The sequence below is a fragment of the Leucoraja erinacea genome, chromosome 23, assembly GCF_028641065.1.
Source record: "Leucoraja erinacea ecotype New England chromosome 23, Leri_hhj_1, whole genome shotgun sequence".
Lineage (NCBI taxonomy): Eukaryota > Metazoa > Chordata > Chondrichthyes > Rajiformes > Rajidae > Leucoraja > Leucoraja erinaceus.
In genome coordinates, this window is record NC_073399.1 from 30,207,439 (window position 1) to 30,229,260 (window position 21,822).

Genomic DNA, 21,822 nt, shown 5'->3' on the forward strand with positions numbered 1-21,822 from the left:
AAAGCTAAAAGAAGATACGAGGTTGCTTTGGCAAGTAAGGTGCAAGTAAATCCAAAGGGTTTCTACAGCTATATTAATAGCAAAAGGATAACAAGGGATAAAATTGGTCCATTAGAGAGTCAGAGTGGACAGCCAAATGCAGACCCAAAAGAGATGGGGGAGATATTGAACAATTTATTTTCTTTGGTATTCACCAAGGACAAGGATATTGAATTATGTGAGGTAAGGGAAACAAGTAGAGTAGCTATGGAAAATGAGATTCAAAGAAGAGGAAGTACTGACACTTTTGAGAAATATAAAAGTGGATAAGTCTCCAGGTCCGGACAGGATATTCCCTAGGACATTGAGGGAAGTTAGTGTAGAAATAGCAGGGGCTATGACAGAAATATTTCAAATGTCATTAGAAACGGGAATAGTGCCGGAGGATTGGCGTACTGCGCATGTTGTTCCATTGTTTAAAAAGGGTTCTAAGAATAAACCTAGCAATTATAGACCTGTTAGTTTGACGTCAGTGGTGGGCAAAGTAATGGAAAGGATACTTAGAGATAATATATGTAAGCATCTGGATAAACAGAGTCTGATTAGGAACAGTCAACATGGATTTGTGCCTGGAAGGTCATGTTTGACTAATCTTCTTGAATTTTTTGAAGAGGTTACTCGGGAAATTGATGAGGGTAAAGCAGTAGATGTTGTATATATGGATTTCAGTAAGGCCTTTGACAAGGTTCCTCATGGAAGGTTGGTTAAGAAGGTTCAATTGTTGGGTATCAATGGTGGAGTAGCAAGATGGATTCAACAGTGGCTGAATGGGAGATGCCAGAGAGTAATGGTGGATGGCTGTTTGTCAGGTTGGAGGCCAGTGATAGTGGGGTGCCACAGGGATCTGTGTTGGGTCCACTGTTGTTTGTCATGTACATCAATGATCTGGATGATGGTGCGGTAAATTGGATTAGTAAGTGTGCAGATGATACTAAGATAGGTGGTGTTGTGGATAATGAAGTAGATTTTTAATGTCTACAGAGAGATTTATGCCAGTTGGAAGAGTGGGCTGAAAGATGGCAGATGGAGTTTAATGCTGATAAGTGTGAGGTGCTACATCTTGGCAGGACAAACCAAAATAGGACGTACATGGTAAATGGTAGGGAATTGAAGAATGCAGTTGAACATAAACTGTCAAAGCTGGGACAATGGGAGTGTTCAGCACTAGAAACCTAAGCAGGTAAGCAGCTATGATCAGGGTAGAATAGGGGGCCAGGTATAAGGCTGGACTCGGGGTCAGGAATGAGAGAAGATATGCAACTGGAGTCAGGGTCAGGAGTAGTACCAGGTGTGCAGTGAGACCCAGGTTGGTCAACATGGGTTAAGTGTTTGATTATAATCTGATTTCCATACATGAATATACCAAGATCATTCATGTGCTGCACCTGTTGATCAGAGCCTAGCTCTACTGTCGAATGTAATTTAGCCTAACCTTTTTTATAGCTAATCCAATTTAAAGCATAAATATTGCATTCAAGCGAGTTAAAAGACTCGCTACAGTATGCACCAGATTGCACAATTTCAAGCTGAAAAATGCAAAAGCTCCATGCCAATGGGAGGGGGGGAACCCCCTTCACATCTCCTCCTCCTCCCTCCACCCCCCCCAATCACTACGCTCCGTTGGGCGTGGTCTCTCGCAATTTCTCACTCCCAATGTTGGCAGCCCTGCTTAAACACAGTCCAATAAAAATTGTCACTGATTAAAAGCTCACTTCATGCCAAACTATTTTTAGGTCACCCAGCAAGTTTAAGCAGGTATCAAAACCACAGTTGGCCGTTTGGAGAACCAGGAGACATGGTTGCGAAATTTTGAACCTCGTCTAGATGAAATAATATCTGCTAGAGAAACTCTGCGCAAGTTTTGAACTTCAATAGAATCAACACTGCATCCAGTACAGACTTTGGTGCAAAAATCCCAAAGAAACAGCCATCAAATTAAGTCTACAGCTCACAGTCCCAAGTGATTCAACAACAAAAGGCCCATTGCCCATGCCAATCAGAGTGTTTTTCTGCACAAGCCCATTTCACCTGTATCACACTCACATCTTTCAATGACTATTCTATCCAAGAACCTGTCTAAATGCCTTTTAAATGCAATTGCAACCTTCTTTAGCAGCTCATTCCAGATATTCACCCTCTGGAAAAGAAAGCTTACCCATCACATCTCTTTTAGACTTCTCCTTCAGCTTACACCCAAGCCCTTCAGTTCTAGACTCCTCTGCCATGGGAAACAGACTGGCTCTATCAATGATACAAACCCCAAGAGGTTAGCCATCAGCCTCCTACATTTGAGATAGTAAATCCAGCCCCAACCAGCCCCTCCTGATAACTTCAGCCCTCCATTCCAGCCAACATTCTGACAAATCTTCTGCAACTTCTTTATTGTCCTTCCTGTTGTAGGGTGACCAGAACTTCACAATACTTGAGAAATCTAAGCAGCATTTAGTGTGAGTGGAACATGTTATCACATGCGCTCAATCCTTTAAGGAAAGCAAAGCAAGTGCTTTTCCTTAGCTAATCCATGCATGTGCAGCAAGCCAATGGATGTCACTAACTTACCTACACTGCCTAAGCCTAACCACAACCCTACCTCACTGAACTAAAGGAGTTTTGATTGGTTCACTACATACTTTAGACTTGAGATACAGCGTAGAACCAGGACTTTCGGTCTACCGAGTCCATGCCTATCAACAGTGGCGTAGCGTGGGGGGGGGGGGGGGCAGTGGGGCAGTTGCCCCGGGCGCTACATTTTTAGGGGCGCAAACAAATTGTTGGATAAAATGTTTTAAGAAAATTAAGAGGCCTGGGGAGCCGTTGGAGCGAGGAGGGGTTACCTGGAGCTGTAAGTATAAAAACAGCGCGGGCCAGGCCGCTGCCCCAGGTCCGAGGCCAGGTCGCCGCTGTCGCTGCTGCTGCCGCCGTCCCAGCCGCTGCCGCCGCCGTCCCCGCTCCGAGGCCAGGCCACCGCTGTCGCTGTCGCTGTCCCCCGCTGCCCCGCTCCGAGGCCAGGCCGCCGCTGTCAGTGCTGCTGCCGCCGCCATCCCAGCTCCAAGGCCAGGCCGCCGCTGTCGCTGTCCCAGCTCCGAGTTCTGGTCGCCGCTGCCCCTGTCCCAGCCGCCGCTGCCTCTGCCCCAGCTCCGAGGCCGCCAGCTCCGCCATTAGGCCTCGGTGCAGGCGGAGACGGGGGATACGACAAAAGAAGTCTCATCCCCCGAAGGAAGAAACCAAAAATGTGTTCCTTCCCCTTCCCTTCTCCCCCCCCCCCTTCCCCCACCTGCTAATGAGGAGGCGCAAAGCTTTAAACTGCCCCGGGCGCTCAAAACCAACCCTACACCACTGCCTATCAATGATCACCCCGTACACGAGCACTATCTTACACACTAGGAACAACTTAGAAGCCAATTTACCTATAAAATGCAGGTCTTTGTAGTGTGGGAGGAAACCAGAATACCCAGAGAAGGGAGAAAGCACAAACTTCATATAGACAGTACCTGTTGTCTGCATTGAACCCAGAGCTCTGGTGCTGTAAGGTATTTCCATGTACCTGCCCAAGTGCCTGGGCAGTTCATTCCATATACCCATCACCCTGTACCTGTGTGGTAAATGTTGCCCCTCAGGTTCTTATTAATTATTCTCCTCTCTCACGTTAAACCCCATGTTCCCTGGTTCTTGATTTCCCTACTCTGGGTAGAAGATGGCACAGTCACCCAGCTCAGCAAGGGCTTATGTTTTGCTCAACTGCAAAGTGAATAAAATGTGAGACAAGAACTCGAGTTGTGCATTGTATTGCATTAATATCCACTATAAAAATCTGGATCATGTATAGATTGTGTAACTATCTAGTTCAGTCACACCCAGATACAGAAGTTCCCCCTTTAAAAGCTTTCAAACCACTTCAGATATTTGCTATTACATATAGTTACTGATGATCGACCAAATTATGTGTGGTCATTTCCTATAGTTGGCTAAATAAAAAAACTGAGAACTCAAATCCTGTGTTGTGTGACGTATGGACAGCTGGTGAAACCAATCTAACAATTAGACAAAGAACTGCAGATGTAATCTAACAATTGGTTCATTATTTCAATGAGATACATTCATTGGAGTGTAGACAAATGCTCATTTTATAAAGTGTTTGCAGACAAGACAGATGCACCCAATCTTTCAGACAGAGGAGCGTGTGATCACAGTGGTGGAATGAAGTTCCAAGTCTATGTAGCGAATCCTAAACCCGGTGATTAATGTGACCAACAATGCGCATGGACTTACAACACCGGCACAGCTGGTAGAGCCACTGACTCACAGTGCAAGAGACCAGGGTTTGATCTCTGTGTGGAGTTTGCACCATCTCTTTGTCACCAAAGTGGTCTAGTTTCTTCCCACATCCCAAACGAGTGTGGTTTTGTAGGCTAACTGGCCTACAAAACACCCCTTGGTGTGTAGGGGAAGGATGCAAAAAATGGGATAACAGAACTAGTGTTAATAATCAGCATGGACTCGGTGGGCCGAAGGGCTTGTTTCCATGCTGCATCGTGAAACTGAAGCTCCTCATGGTCTCGTCTTGACACTAATTCCAAATACAGGCACCAATTAACAACTTATCAATTTTACCAACTCAAGCCTCAATAATTTGAGAATTCATTGGCTATGCTTATGGCAGTCATGTACTTTATATTAGTGGTCTTATAAAGTATGTAAAGCATGGTTAAAACCCCAATACATATTTTTAAAAATGACCATTTTACTCGTTAACATCGTAAACCAATCCTTTCATGCCACAATTTTGAATGATATCTACCTAGATACTTCAGGCCATTAAAACACTTAGAATTTCAGCAAAGTACACTTCACAAAATTAGAAATATGCACTTTGCAATCACCAATCCAAAAGTTCAATGGCACTTTATTGAAACATGTAACTTGGTGCAAAATTCCTTTTTTACATGCAGTTCAGCAAAATCTTACTGTACCCAGGCATAATCATACAAATGATTATACTGAGGCAGTTCACAATAGTTCACATGTCCTGGGCCATCTTGTACCCTTCAAGTTTAAAGTTGTTGAAATGGTTAGTCCAAACTTGGACGACATAACGGCCCTCCAAAATCAGCTTGTGACTCACTTCTGCATCATGAGCCAGATATTAGACTCATTCCTCAAACACTTCCTAAATTGGATGACATACACAGGAAAGCCAAATACTGACTTCATTGTTCACACTGCATGGATAGCATTAACAAAACTCATGGTTTAAAACTGGTATGATGATAGACATGCAAACAGAGATCTGCTAACATCTGAAGCTTAACTGCAAGTACAGTAAACCTTCATTTTAACAGACCTCTTTAGAATGGATTTTGGTTATACTAGCAGGTGGACCTGCCGACAGCTGCCCATGCCACCCCTGGCTCTTGCCGCCAACCCTAACCCGTACCTGTGGGCCGTGATCATCGACTCAGTTGATCCTTGCCTCAGCAGGCCGTGACTGTTAACTAGTCTAGATTCCAGGCCCAGTTCCAGACCAAGAGTCAGAAGAAGGTTCTCGATCCGAAAAACACCAACTATTCATGTTGCCCAGAGATACTACCTGACCTGCCAAGTTACTCCAGTACTGTGTCGTTTTGTGTATTAACCAGGAACTGCAGTTGTTTGATTCTACTACTTATACAATAATATTTTACTCAGTCAAGGCAGACAATCAGCAATAACAGACACCATTCCCCCATAATCCATTATAATGAGGGTTTACTGTATTCATTCCAAGTATTCGTCTAGTTGCCCATGTATACCTCAATTACAGTCAAAGCAATTGGAGTCTTCAAGGCCTTCTCCCTACCCTCCCCCCCCCCCCCCAATGATCCATGCGACTCTTTTCTCCAATCTAAAAGTTTCATTGTACATGCAGCTAATATGGGGTCTCATCCTTAAAGACTTAGGGGTCAGCTAATTAACAAATGCATTGTTGGGCAGCACAGTGGCAAAGCTAGTAGAACTGTTGATGTCACAGCATCAGAGACCTGTGTTTGATCCCGACTACGGGTGCTGTTCTTTGTGGAGTTTGAACATTCTCCCTGTGACCACGTGGGCTTCCTCTAGCTGCGCCAGTTTCCTCCCACATCCTAAAGGCTTGCGGGTTAGCAAGTTAATCGTCCTCTAAATTTCCCCCAGTGTGTAGGGAGTGGACATGAAAGTGGGGTAACACTAGTGTGAACAGGTGATCGATGGTCAACATGGCGAAGGGCCTGTTTTCATGCTGTATCTCTAAACTTAACATTGGAAATGCAAATATCATCTTTTTATCGCCAGATTGAAAATGGTCACAGATTTCATCCTCCAATTCAGTAATTGCCTATTCAGAGTTGTCAGAGCCAAAAAATTAAGTTAAAAAATTGTTATCCCATTGGGATAATGTCAGTATGCATGTGTTTTGGTTCTTAGAAGAATTTAGAAAAATTAACTGCGGATTTAGTATAATGGCAGTTTCTTGCCTTTAGGGCAACAGTGGCGCCGTGGTAGAGTTCCTGCCTTACAACGCCAGAGACCCTGGTTCGATCCTGACTACAGTTAATGTGTGCGGAGTTTGTACATCCCCGTGACTGTGTGGGTGTTCTCTGGGTGCTCTGGTTTCTTCCCACCCTCCAAAGACATGTAGGTTAATTGTAAATTGCCCACAATGTGTAGGGTCGTGCGAGTGTACAGGGTGATCGCTGGTCGGCGCAGACTCTGTGGGCTGAAAGACCTATTTTTGTGCTGTATCTCCAAGTTAAAAGAAAATTCCCACCAACATCATGCCTTAGTGATATTTTGATACTGGTTTCAGCAAGCAGCTCAGACCCGTTAGATATTTCACTTTTGGCCAAATGGCAGATATGCCATTCTGGCCCAAATCCAGTTGAAACTCCTTTTCCACAGCTACTTATTTTGTCAACTTCCTCAACAAACCAATTAACACAAATACAGCCAGGCGGAGGAATTGGTTCACTGCCTGGACTTAATTAAGCCTGATATTCTTATGCAACCAGCCACAAGGTTTAGATTAGGCTACACAAACCTGGCCTTATATAACACTGCCAGATCACAAGAGTTAGCAAGTCCAAAAACTGGAGGAAGGGATAGGAGTAATAGGAAGAGGGATTGTTACATAAAAATTCAGTTGGGGGGGGGGGGGTCATTCCAATGTATAAATGCAAGAAGTGGCCAAGCCAGTAAACTCTATTCCTTTCCAAATCAGTGAAGCTGCAACTGTTGTGAAAGATGCAGATTAAAATTCTCTCAAAGGAGTACAAAGTTGAGACTTAAAAAGCGTTGTATTTTCACTCTAGCCCATCACTGTTTAAAGCAAAGAATTAAGCGCTGCTTCTGGCTCACCCCAAAACCAACCACTGAAGGCTTTATTTCAATATGGAGTGGGGGGGGGGTGAGAAGGAAGAGACAGTAATGCAGATGCTTGGAATAACCACAAATCCATAAAGCCAGAAGCAGATAATCTTCAGCTTAATGTTTTTAAATTGGAAAGGCTAACCTATAACGTTGTTTCTTCAACCACAAGAAGAACATTTGCTTGCCTACTTTAAATCCTAGCAGTTGCCAATAGTTTGCAAACATTTGTCAGCGTGATCTGTAATACCCAAAGCACCTGGAATATTTTAATCATTTGCACATGAAGTTATCAACGGTCAGAAAGACAGCTGCCAGCTATCAAGAGTGATATTCAAATAGACTTTAAAAGTGGCAGAACAAAACTATCCAGTGTACAAGAGTAAGGAAAGACAAAAGAAAGGCAAAGAAAGTTAATACATTTCTAATCTGGAAAAAGATCACTTTGTGGCCATAGCAATTAACACTTCAATTGAACAATTAATCTGAAATGTCTTGGCAACTAGAGAGAGGAAGATTTAAAGTTCAAAATCCAAGAAACTGCAACTGGTTTTCAACCAGTTTTTAAATACAAAATGCATCAAATTAAATGCATTGAAATACATTATGTGCAAACAAGTTCTCATTGAACAGCAATAGGCATTAAAGTAGTCAAACCCAAACAAAAAACAATTGATCTTACCACCCAACTCTACACATTCCCTTGAAAACAAAGATAGTGTTAAAAGATTAATTTCCAAATTCACTCAATTACTTTAAAGCACAGTAGCTCTATTGACAATAGTTGCAATAATGAATTATGATGAACTTCAACCCTGAAGACATACACTAGGTATTACACAGATGTGGTTCTTCTGAATCTACTTCAAGAGATACATGTGCCTTGGCTTTATAGAGAATGAAGATATTCCCATATTTTAGTCAATATTCATCTCAAGCCAGCATGGAACAGTTCTCATTAACACAGCTTGCTGCATGCAATGTGGCACTTTTCTACAGTACATTATATTCCTGTGTTACCTGCTTGCAATCAAGGCTAAATAATAATCAACTGATCACTTATCTGGATGCCTTCCCTTACCCCATTACCTCCTTTTGTAGAACCTTGCTCCAATGTATTTTGACAGAGTACAGTAGCAGTGGTTGAATTACTGAACCGTTGTTCCATACCCTACAACACTGCTCTTGCTCCCCATCCCCCCCACTCGCAACAAGGGCAGAGTCCCCCTAGTCCTCACCATTCACCCCACCAGCCATCACATACAACAAGTAATCCTCCGTCAGTTTCGCCACCTCCAACGTGACCCCACCATTCGCCACATCTTCCCCCATGTCTGCCTTCCGCAAAGACCACTCCCTCCATAACTCCCTTGTCAATTCTTCCCTTCCCTCCCGTACCACCCCCTCCCCGGGCACTTTCCGTTGCAACCTCAAGGGATGCAACACTTGTCCCTTCACCTCCTCCCTCGACTCCATTCAAGGACCCAAGCAGTCGTTCCAAGTGAGACAGATGTTCACCTGCATATCCTCCAACCCCCCCCCCTGCCTGGCAAATAATAGATGGATATAGGTGAGGTTGGATGGGTAGTTGGCAATGGGTGGAGTAAGTGACAAAGATAAAGAAAAAAAGGGAGTGAAATGTTAAGACAGGAAGATGGGGGAGGGGATAAAATGTATGGGACTCGGATGGGAGATGGATGTATGGAGGGATGAAGATAACTGAGGGTGGGAGAAATCTGTGCACTGGGATGAGGTGCAGAGGAATGAGGGATAATGGTGTGTTACTTGAAAATTGAGAATGCAATGTCATGCTGTTGATTTGCAAGCTACTCGTGCAGAATGACGTGTTGGCATTCTAGTTTGCTTGTGGCCTCTGGAGATGATCAAGATGACATTCCCATGCATCTGCTGCCCTACTATTTACTCGTATCAATGTTCTCAAGGGATGTTGAAGCTGAACTCTTTAAGGCAGACTGAGAATATACCATAGGCACTAGGGCCTAAAGATGCCAGTTTACAAAAAGACAATGCTAGTAACTCGCCAGGCCAGGCAGCATCTCTCAAACATGGATCAGTGATGTTTTGGGTCAGGACTCTTCTTCAGACCTATTCATGTTCTCCAGAGATGCTGCCTGACCCACTGAATGTCTCCAACACTTATTGAGAATATGCTGTACGACTTGTTGATGGTGCAAAGCTTTGATATGGGAAGGTACTTTGATCACTGCAGTCACCTGGCTTGATTGATCACCCAGTCTGTGTCTGGCAGTATTTGGCTGGTCTAGTTTATATTCTGGTCAGTGGCTTCACAGTTACTTGCTACTCATCAGTTGCAGTCTTGTGCCTGAATGTTGACAGTCTTGTGCCAGTAGACAGGTGTTCATTCTTTCCCGAGTTGCAAATGGAACTGATTTTCATTATCAGAGTCTTGCAGCACAGAAACAGGCCCTTCAGCCCAACCTAACATCCATTCAGTTAAAAATGGCAGTAAGATATCATGTGCAGATCAGTATCAAGGGGCAATTTGGATTCCTTCCTACACATTTCTGGTCACAATTGATCCATGTGGAGATTTAATTTGGGTGTGAATTCTCATGTTTTGGTGGATTCTACTTCTCTCTCAATCCTGGCATCAGTAATTCAACCACTGCTGTTTAAGAGGGAACTGCAGATGCTGGAGAATCGAAGGTTACACAGAAAAGCTGGAGAAACTCAGCGGGTGCAGCAGCATCTATGGAGCGAAGGAAATAGGCAACGTTTCGGCTGAAGAAGGGTTTCGGCCCGAAACGTTGCCTATTTCCTTCGCTCCATAGATGCTGCTGCACCCGCTGAGTTTCTCCAGCTTTTCTGTGTAACATTCAACCACTGCTACTGTACTCTGCCAAAATACATTGGAGCAAGGTTCTACAAAAGGAGGTAATGGGGTAAGGGAAGGCATCCAGATAAGTGATCATCTGATTATTATTTAGCCTTGATTGCAAGCAGGTAACACAGGAATATAATGTACTGTAGAAAAGTGCCACATTGCATGCAGCAAGCTGTGTTAATGAGAACTGTTCCATGCTGGCTTGAGATGAATATTGACTAAAATATGGGAATATCTTCATTCTCTATAAAGCCAAGGCACATGTATCTCTTGAAGTAGATTCAGAAGAACCACATCTGTGTAATACCTAGTGTGTGTCTTCAGGGTTGAAGTTCATCATAATTCATTATTGCAACTATTGTCAATAGAGCTACTGTGCTTTAAAATAATTGAGTGAACTTTGGAAATTAATCTTTTAACACTATCTTTGTTTTCAAGGAAATGTGTAGAGGAGTTGGGTGGTAAGATCAATTGTTTTTTGTTCGTTTGTTTGGTTTGACTACTTTAATGCCTATTGCTGTTCAATGGATTTGTGGTTATTCCAAGCATCTGCATTGCTGTTTCTTCCCTCCCCCACCACCCCACCCCGATGTGACGGCTGGTGGGTTGAAAGGTGAGGACTAGGGGGACTCTGCCCTTGATGCGAGTGGGGGGGGGGGGGGAAGATGGGGAGAGAGAGCAATGTTGCGGGGTATGGAAGAGACCCTGGTGCGAGCCTCATTTATGGTGGAGGAGGGGAACCCCCGTTCCCTGAAGAATGAGGACATTTCAGATGCCCTGGTGTGGAACGCCTCATACTGGGAGCAGATGCGGCGTAGACGGAGGAATTGGGACTAGGGGGATGGAGTCCTTACAGGGAGCAGGGTGGGAAGAAGTGTAGTCCAGATAGCCATGGGAGTCAGTGGGTTTATAGTGGATGTCGGTCAGAAGTCTATCACCTGCGATGGAGATAGTGAGGTCAAGGAATGGTAGGGAAGTGTCAGAAATGGTCCAGATCCGCTGCTCTAGATGTCAGCTGATCCACATCGGTGAGACCAAGCGGAGGCTGGGTGATCGCTTCGACGAACACCTCCGCTCGGTCCGCAATAAACAACCTGACCTCCCGGTGGCTCAGCACTTCAACTCCCCCTCTCATTCCCCATCCGACGTCTCTGTCCTGGGTCTCCTCCATGGCCAGAGCGAGCAACACTGGAAATTGGAGGAACAGCACCTCATATTTCGCTTGGGGAAGTCTGCATCCTGCGGGCATGAACATTGAATTCTCCCAATTTTGTTCACCCTTGCAGTCTCCTCCCCTTCCTCAGCCCTCGGGTTCCTCCTCCTCCTTTTTCCTTTCTTCTCCCCGCCACCCCCATCAGTCTGAAGAAGGGTTTCGGCCCGAAACGTTGCCCATTTCCTTCGCTCCATAGATGCTGCTGCACCCGCTAAGTTTCTCCAGCATTTGTGTGTACCTATTATTTGCCAGGCTTTATACCACCAACTCCCTTTCCCCACTTTGTACCCCCCCCCCCCCCCCCCCCCCAACTCCATCAGTCATAAGAATGGTCCCAAACCCAAGCATTATCCATCCATTCCCTCCACAGGTGCTGCCTGACCTGCCAGGTCCCTCCAGCAGTTTGTTTTATGCTCAAGATTCCAGCATCTGCAGTTCCAGTGTCGTCATCGCCAATCTGTCTTCACTTCTAAAAAGGCAAGCTTTAATATCTTTTGGAGTTTGCCCCTCTATGTTACAGATGTGCTTGAAATGGAAAAAAAAATAAGACAGGCAATTGAACAATGTGGGTATGCTGCCAATATAAACCCTCTTGAGTATCTGCAATATACCATCAACAAGATGTTGAAACAAAATTAGTGTCCACTATTATTTGAGCGGCTAAAATTCCAAGGATCGACAGACTTTAACCGCACCTCCGTCTGCGCTGAGGCCTAATGGAGATGACGACCTCGAGGCTCCAGAGGCAGAGCCCGCCAGGACTCGCCCTGAGCACGCTCCCGTGAGGGTGGTCCGGCTCAGAGCTGGAAGAGGTTGGGACGCTCCCGTGAGGGCGGCCAGCCCGAGGGTGGAACAAGGCTCCCGTCGGAGCGGCCGAGCTTGGGAAGGTGCGGCGCTGGCAGCCTGAGGGAGGTTCGGCGCCCAAGTCGGGGCAGCCCAGCCCGGGGGAGAAGCGACGCCCAAGTCGGGGCGGCCCGGTCCGGGGGAGGTTCGGCGCCCAAGTCGGGGCGGCCCAGCCCGAGGTTGAAGACGGCGCAGTACTCACGTGAGGGTGGCTGGGACGGTGTTCTGGCGGTGGTGGCCTGAGTCCGGGGTTCGGCCGCGGGCCAGCGGCTGCGTCTGCAGAACTGGTGGGCGGCAGCTTCGACCACCCCGGGCCATGGTGTTTGAGCCGCGGGACTGTTTTTAACATCGCCCGGGGGGTATCGCCCCAGCGCAGAGTGAGAATAGGAGGGAAGAGACTGCAGACCTAAGACTTTTGTCTCCATCACAGTGAGGAGATGCTGGGTGAACTCACTGTGGTGGATGTTAATATGTGTTTATTGTTGTTTTATTGTATTGTATTATATGTATGACTGCTGCAATTTCGTTCAGACTTCGGTCTGAATGACAATAAAAGGCTATCTATCTATCTAGGATTAGCCAGTCTCCAAGCCTGCCTTGCTATTCAATAAAGCCACCCCAGTCCTCCATGACCCTTCATTCGCCAATCATTCCCCTTCATATTTAACACTGCCAATACTTCATCTTTATAACCTTCTAGGAAAGAGAATTCCTGAGGTTCATCCTAAAAATTCTATACATCAGTTTTAAATAGCGACCAGCAGTATAGGCAAAATGAGCCTAAACGGACAAGACATTTACAAAGAAAACTTCCCGCTAAGATAAAAAACATAAACTGATTTAAAGCTTCCTTGACCCAAGGACCTCACAGGACCCTGTTACCACAGGGCTACCACCCTGATGCAAGCAAAAATAATGGTGATGGTGGTTTAAGAGGAAGAATTATTGCCAATGCACAAGTTAAAGGTGCCCTGAGCAACTACATCTATATAAAAAGGTCTCCTATTTGAGATACTTTACCAATATAAAATCAACTCGCTGTTCCCTTTATTGGCAACCACAAAATAAAAAGCTCTGGCTGTGAAGTGCTTGCTTGTTCAAGGATGCGAATACACTTCTTTCAGAAAAAAAAAATCAGAGCTATGGACACTCAAGATAAGAGTTTTTACTGTCCCATTTAAGAATTGAGCATTATTTGTATCACTAGAAAAGTATACCAGTTTTAAGAATAAATCTTTGAATCCAATAGTTAAAATACAAAATAGGGGTACTGTCCAATAACACCACTGGTCCAGCACTACAACAATGCTCCAATGCTAAGCCCTTCTTTCAAAGTCTCTCCCATCTAATTATCCAATTCCCTTGAAGACCTTGAAGCTTTAAAGTTTACAAAACACAGCGCAATACGCTTCTTGTCAATTCTCTTCCCCCATAGTTTGTAAACGTGACCACTAATCCAAATACAAAGGGAATAGCCTTCCAGATCCCCTTGTCCAGACTCCTAATGCACACAGGATCAAATCTTCCCTGGTTCTCTCTAATGAAAAATACCACAGCCTTTAATCCATCCTTGTGTTTGTAGTCATTCATCCAAAGCTTTCATATTCAACCATTAATAGTGGTATCCAGTTGAGTTTATTAGAGGCTTTGGTTCAGCAATAATCTCTCAACTTTTTACTCTCTGCCTCCACTGATGAAGCCCAGATTTTGGTAAACTTTAATATCTATTCCCACAACTGCCCCACCGCTTTCAATGATTTGTACACATACCCCTGGGACCCCGAGCTCCTACACAATTTATTCTACGTTATTTATTCCTGCTACCAAGATGTTTGCTCACATTTCTGCACATTAAAACTTGATTAGCATTGCTGGTCATTTCATCCAGCTGCTATCTTGTTATAATCAGCAACTTCACACTTTGTGATTAGTATTGCAATGTTTTGTCTTCTGCAAATGTAGAATGTGACTTGCATCAACCTTTCCAAGTTTAAACCGTTAATACAAAAAAGTTACATTGACGTGAATCCCTGAGCACTGCCATATCTTGAGTCTCCTGCCTATTATTTAGCATGGATATGAAATTGGTTACCAATATCCCTTTGTGCCATGTGCTTAATTTTGCCCATATGTCTGTGGCAGCACTTTACCTAAAGCCCTTTGGAAACTCAAGCACGCCATGTGCACTGCAGTATGCTCATTAACTCAGCTCCAAATAAATCAAATTAGTTAAACACAAGCAAGGCTTAAATAATTGGGGACGCAAGAAACTGCAGGTGCTGGAATGAATAATATTTCAGGATCTAGCAGAGTATGCCAACTTATTCAGCATGAACAAGATGTGCTGAAGGGCCTGTTTCTGTGCCTTAGTTCCCAGCAACTCGATAAGGGAAGGGTAATAGTAAACTATTAGTTTCAATGGCGCAGCAGTGTACTGCAGATGCTGGAATCTGTAACAAATAAAATCACTGCTGGAGGATCTCACCAAGCCTGGCAGCCACTGGAAAGAATGGATAGATGATGTTTCAGGTCAGAACCCTTCAGTCTAAAGAACAAACAAAGGTTTGGAATCAAAACATCGTCTGTCCATTCCCTCCACAGGTGCAATGAAGGAGAGATACTCAAAAACGTACTGTTTAGAAGATCTTGCTGCATTCTTCAGGGTTATTGAAAATTGGTATATCTTGCTGCAATAGCCAAGAAGACATGTCATAGGCTGTAGTACAGTATCTTTACCTTGCTTATTAATCACCTGCCTTTGGACTTGGTTGCTCAGTGTTTGACAATTATGCAACTAACAAATCATGTTATTGTGCTAATCTTGTACTAATCCTGAAACATGTATCACATGGATAAAGTTACACTTGCTTTAACAAAACTAGGTTATCAATACACTCGAAATAACATTTAAAAAAAAAAATCAAATTTGGATTTTGAGCTCAGTCAGAGATATACAAATGGGAAACAGGCCCTTTGGCCCACCTTGCCCACGTCAACCAAGTTTACATCTTGGGCTAGTGCCATTCACTTGAATTTGCCCAATAGCCCTCTAAACCCTTCCTATCCATTAACTGTCCAGATGTCACTCAAGTCATTGTATCTAGAGCTTCAACAAGTAGCTTATTTCAGATGGGAAACTATCCTCCAAGCTAAACCCTCCATCCCTCTTCTAAGGTCAGTCTTAAATCTCTCCCTTCTCACCTTAACCCTCTGGTTTGGGAATTCTTTCCACTGGGAAAAAGACTGAGCTTTCACTTTATCCATGTCCCTTATGATCTTGTACACCTCAATAAGATCACCCTCCTACACTGCAAAGAAAAATTCCTGGCAGGTTTCCTCTGACCAGAAGCAAGGAGCCCCTTGGGGTTCACCTTCCCAGATAAGAAGAAAAAAAAAGGCTCCTTCACAAAAGCTCGACTTTACATTAGTGGAGGACTGTAATCTATTCCCTTCGTTCAATAAGTTAGCCAAAGTTACTACACCAGCAAACAAAGGAACTCTGATGTTGCAAGTTTTGAACCTTACAAAATGCACCAAATTTGAAATAAGGTACTGGCCTTCCATATTTAAATAAGTGTACAAGCATTGTATAAATGTTTAAAACTATAAATTCTGTAATATTTATTGTACTTCTGAATATATAGATGGCTAAACCTTTCTCAGTGGTACCAGTGACAATACTCTACTCCCTGCATCATGAACATTCCTCAACACCCCTTCAAGCAAAGCCAATTTTCTGCTGTCAGCACTGAGTTCATACATCATTCAGTACCAAGTTTGTATTGTTCAGCAGAACAACTCTTTGAAAGTCAGACTGGAAAAGTAATCATGCAAGCCCAACCCCAACAAACATGGTTTCTATGAAAGGACATTTACGGGGAAACTCGGGACAGGTTTTCCTAAACAAGAACTTTCAGATCAATTCTTCACGTTGCCCCAAATACCAGCAGCAATGCAAAATTTGAGGGGTAAGGGGGGTGGGCATTTTTACTTCAGCTCAGTGATTAAAAAAAGATTGGAGCCAGAGAGGAACCAGCCCTAAACATGCAAGTCACCCTTCCAGCATAGTTTAAAGTTGCACAGATAACCAGAGCCAGCATGAATTAAGCTTCATGTTGTTATCATTCACTCAACTACTGAAGACCCAATGCACCTCAGCCCAAATTAGCTTTTAGTTTCTGCTCAGTGCAACCATTTAAAAAAAAACTGAAATGTCAGTTCCTGTGAACATAGCTCCAACCCCACCCACATCTCATGAAAATATTAATTCCTCATCTTGTCAAATTCACCTTGAAAGATGTAATATAATGTTTCTTTCAATTAATGTTTATTAAATCTCCTGCAATTAAAATATTTCACTCCTAAATTAGAATAATTAAATAGACTGGATGCTGAACAGAACATCATTTTACTGCCACATTGATAAATATGCTACAATTCTGAAATATTCTGTCTAATAATACAAGGAAAATCATTGCTAGCTCACATCAATAATCTAAATTGATTTAAAATCCAACTGATTCCACTGGAATATTTCCAGCACTAACTGGATTCTGTTTATACAATTCTCAAGGTTTTAACATCTGCGAGTCCTACATCAAGACCAAAATGTGGCCAATCGCCAAGTTTACCTGCCAGGCTCCGCCTGAAATTCTCCTTCCCAGTCTTTAAAGGCCCTAATTATCACAAATAGCTAGTTAAGACACAAACTGTCAAGAGCAGGAAAATGAGCCGTTTCCCCAGGTTTAACACACAAACCAGAGAACTGCTCCACGTGATTTTAAACAGTCTCTCATAGGAGTGGTTTCATTTGGATAAGTCTCAAAATCGGGCTGAGAGTTAATCAGTCCTTGCCCTTTAGTTAGTTAAGCAAAGCTTCATTTTGCTCGCAGAAATAACTCGAAGTTAAACTGACACCAATCAATTTGAACAAGATGGGAAGGCAGGCAGGGAGGGGAACAAGTCGCTGAAGCAAGGCAAGACGCTGGTGTCACCTGCTTAAGTGCCAGACTGCCTTGGAGCAGTCAGACAGCGCGTCACACCCACTAGAACCATTGTTGTCTCGCTGTAATCTGACCAATTTCAGAATTGCATCCAATTTTAACGAGGGAAAATAATACGCAGTTTTGCATCCCGTTTAGAAACTCACACAGTGCAGCTTGTTTAAAATAAACTCTTCATTAATCAAACTGCGTGCTTTACTTTTATTTTATTTTTTAAATAGAATTGAATCAGCTCAACGCATGCCTCTCGGTGCGCTGCTGTCTTCAGCTATTGATCGGGTTATTGGTGCCAACACAGCAGCGCACGGCGCTCCCTCCCCACCACCAGATGTTGCAGACAATACCAACTTTTTGTGTAACAATCACTACGCCATGAGCGAATCCTAGCCACTATTAGAAACTTGGACGAGTATGATCCACGTCACCTGGAGGCGTGTGGAATTTAAAAAAAACTTTCAGTAATATTTTTCTCTCATAAAGACATGTGCAGTAGGGAGGGACATGAAAGAGAAAGACCATTTGTAATGTACTCTTTGGGAATGCGGTACTACCTCGGTGCGAGTGGCCTCTTGCTTTGCCTGGTTGCCCTTGTCTTGGGCAGATGCAAGCTCTTGGTCCGGACTGTCCGCCGCTCCAACCTCCTCGACCGTCAGCTTCCCCTTGGCTGGCTCGGGCTTCCCAGCCCCCGGCTCCTCGCTGCCTCCCTCGGGCTCTCTCCCGTCCTCAGCCGGGCTTTTGGGCTTCTCCTCGGCTTTGCTCTCGTCAACTTTGGCGGCCGCCTCCTTCACTTCCTCCTCCCCCTCCTCCTTCTTCTTCACCTCTTCTCCTCCTCCTTCCCCCTTGCCGCTGGCATCCGAAGGTCGGAATTTGAGGTACAAAGACGCCACCAAGACGGCCAGAAGGGTGAAGAGTAAAGGCACTGCAAGATAGGCGTCCACTGCCACCTCCATCCTTGCTGATGCAGCAGCGACAAACCCGCTTGAATGCTACTCCCACTGCGGTCCACTAGTTCTGCCGTCCAACCAGGCTGCTGAACTAAATCACCGAGATGACACAGAGCGATGAATCGGATTTTAAAAGTGGTCGTCATTTCCTACAGCCCGCCCTCCTTTTGTGTTTAAAGGCACCGCTAACGCAACACATTGCACATGTGCATCCCCCTTGTGTTCATCTCCGCCTTGTTGTTTGTATCTCTTGAAAACAAAGTGCTCGATTAACACAACGGGTCGGGCAGCATCTCCGGAGAACACGGGACATACACATTATTTGAACATAGAAGTACAGGACAGGAGCAGACCTTGCGGCCCACAATATCTGTGCCGATCATGATGCTAACTGCAACTCTTATCTGCCTGCACATGGTCCATGTTCCTCCTTTCCATGTGCCTATCCAAAAGTATCTCAAATTACATTATCGTATCTGGCTCCAACACCATCATTCACTACGTGCTCCACACATCAGTGGCGGTGGTGGACAGGCAATGTTCTATATAGAACATATTCATATTCTTATAAATATACTTATAAAGCAACGATAAACATACAAATATTACACACACATTTTTGTATGCTTGCAGTTGCCTCACTATCTAGAGACAAGAAATGCAGATGTTGGAATCTTGAGCATAACACAAAGTAGCAGTGTAGAAGTGTCCCGATATTAAGCATTGCCTGTCCATCCCCTCCACAAATGCTACCAAACCTGCTCAGTTACTCCAGCACTTTGTTTTACTCAGTATATATATATGTAAATATATAGATATATATATAAACTAGACTAAGTGGGACCCGTGGACCCCTCCCATGTTCACACAGGGGGGAGGGGGCGCTTTCTGGAGCGCTAGTATGGGTGTTGTGGGCTGAAGGGACTAGTTTCCAGAGGGCTAGCATGGACATTGTGGGCCAAATGGATTCTTGTAGTGGCAGCTCAGTCACGCAAGCCTGATGTGCTGGCAGCTCACTCATGGCTGGTGGTCTGGCAGTTGACACAGCTATTCCGTGAAATTCCATTTCAAGCAGGGTGCAAGGCCACCAAATTCAAATGCAGTTTCATACCACTTCAAGCAGGATGCAAGGCCACAAATTTCAAATACAGTTTCATACCACTTCAAGCAGGGGTGCAAGGCCACCAAACTCAAATACAGTTTCATACCACTTCAAGCAGGGGTGCAAGGCCACCAAACTCAAGTGCAGTTTCATACCACTTCAAGCAGGGTGCAAGTCCACCAAACTCAAGTGCAGTTTCATACCACTTCAAGCAGGGTCCAAGTCCACCAAACTCAAGTGCAGTTTCCTACCACTTCAAGCAGGGTGCAAGCCAACCAAATTCAAGTGCAGTTTCATACCATTTCACCAGGGTGAAACCACCATAAAACCACTCACAGTTCAGTGTGAATTTATTTTTCATCGGGAAAAAGTCCTCTTTTCCTGCGCAGCGGAGGGGGATTCTGAGTAACATGGCCAAAAATCACAGCCGGAAGTGGCAGTGTTTTTTTCTAAAATCAATATACAGAACAACAGGATGTGGTCAAGATTAGACTTTTAGTAATATAGATAGATGTAGTTATCTCTGTTCAAATTACTGCTTCCGCATTTAGGAAACAGCTGCTTCAATTTATTGTAGATATTGTCTGTCCATTCTCTCCACAGATGCTGCCTGAGCTGTTGTTACTCCAGCACTTTGTGATTTGCTCTGGATTGCAGCATCTGCAGTTTCTTGTGCCTCAATGTATTGTATATTTATTTTGAAGAAGGATCCCGACCCAAAACATCATATATACATGTTCTGCAGAGATGCTGCCTTTTATCGGGATGCATCGCAACGTGGTTTGGGAACATTTCCATCCAAGACCACAAGAAATTGCAGTGGACCACTTGGACAACAAAAACTCATATGCCAGGCTGTTATTCATTGATTACAGCTCGGCATTTAACACAATCATCCCCTCCAAACTGGTTACCAAACTCGCAGAACTGGGTCTCTGCACATCCCTCTGCAACTGGATCCTCGACTTCCTCATCCACAGACCACAGTCTGTTCGTATTGGTGGAAATGTGTCAGCCTCGATAACAATCAGCACGGGAGCACCTCAAGGCTGCGTGCTCAGCCCCCTGCTGTACTCACTCTATACCCATGACTGCGTAGCGAACCACAGTGCGAACTCCATCATCAAGTTCGCTGACGACACCACTATTGTGGGGCGTATCACTGATGGGGATGAGTCAGAGTATAGAAGAGAGATCGAGCAACTGTCCATATGGTGCCAGCGCAATAACCTGGCCCTCAACACCAGCAAAACCAAGGAACTGATTGTGGACTTTGGAAGGAGTAGGAGAGGGACCCACAGCCCCATTTATATCAACGGGTCGATGGTTGAAAGGGTCAAGAACTTGAAATTCCTGGGCGTGCACATCTCTGAAGATCTTTCCTGGTCCGAGAACACTAACGCAATTATCAAAAAAGCTCATCAGCGCCTCTACTTCCTGACAAGATTACGGAGAGTCGGATTGTCAAGGAAGACTCTCTCTAACTTCTACAGGTGCACAGTAGAGAGCATGCTGACCGGTTGCATCGTGGCTTGGTTCGGCAATTTGAGCGCCCTGGAGAGGAAAAGACTACAAAAAGTAGTAAACACTGCCCAGTCCATCATCGGCTCTGACCTTCCTTCCATCGAGGGGATTTATTGCAGTCGCTGCCTCAAAAAGGCTGGCAGTATCATCAAAGACCCATACCATCCTGGCCACACACTCATCTCCCTGCTACCTTCAGGTAGAAGGTACAGGAGCCTGAAGACTGCAACAACCACATTCAGGAACAGCTACTTCCCCACAGCCATCAGGCTATTAAACCTGGCTCGGACAAAACTCTGGTTATTAATAACCACTTTCTGTTATTTGCACTTTACCAGTTTATTTATTCATGTGTGTGTATATGTTTATATCATGGTATATGGACACATTTATCTGTTTTGTAGTAAATGCCTACTATTTTCTGTGTGCTTAAGCAAAGCAAGAATTTCATTGTCCTATACAGGGACACGACAATAAACTCACTTGAGACACTTGAACTTGAAATTAAAGAGAATTGTGGACGCAGCCCAGACCATGGCATAAACCAAACTCCCTTCCATTGACTCCATTTACTCTTCATATTGACTCGGCAAGGTCACCGGCAAAATAAAGGACAAATCTCACCCTGAACACTCCCTCTTCTCCCCTCGCCCATTGGGCAAGAAGTATGGAAGTGTGCAAACACACACCTCCGGACTCATGGACAGTTACTTCCCAGCTGTTATCAGGCAACTGAAACGTCCTATCAACAATTAGAGAGCAGTCCTTAGCTACTATCCACCTCATTGGTGACCCTTAAACTATATTTATTGAATTTTACTAGATTTTATCTTGCTCTAAACGTTACTTACAACTTTATCATGTATCTGTACATTGTGATAGATCGATTGTAATCATGTAGTCTTTCCGCT

At 44.4% G+C, this 21,822-nt stretch overlaps 1 protein-coding gene across 2 annotated transcripts in view; it reads right to left on the minus strand.

The window, feature by feature from the left end:
- The window catches only part of LOC129708447 (matrix-remodeling-associated protein 7-like), an 85,506-nt gene extending 67,100 nt beyond the window's left edge, over window positions 1-18,406 (minus strand). For both annotated transcript variants that reach the window (XM_055654223.1, XM_055654222.1), the window contains exon 1: window positions 17,893-18,406. In XM_055654223.1, coding sequence (XP_055510198.1) covers window positions 17,893-18,291 — 399 coding nt within the window. In that variant the 5' untranslated portion in view covers window positions 18,292-18,406. The remainder of the gene's footprint in view (window positions 1-17,892) is intronic.
- Window positions 18,407-21,822: the final 3,416 nt, after the last annotated feature.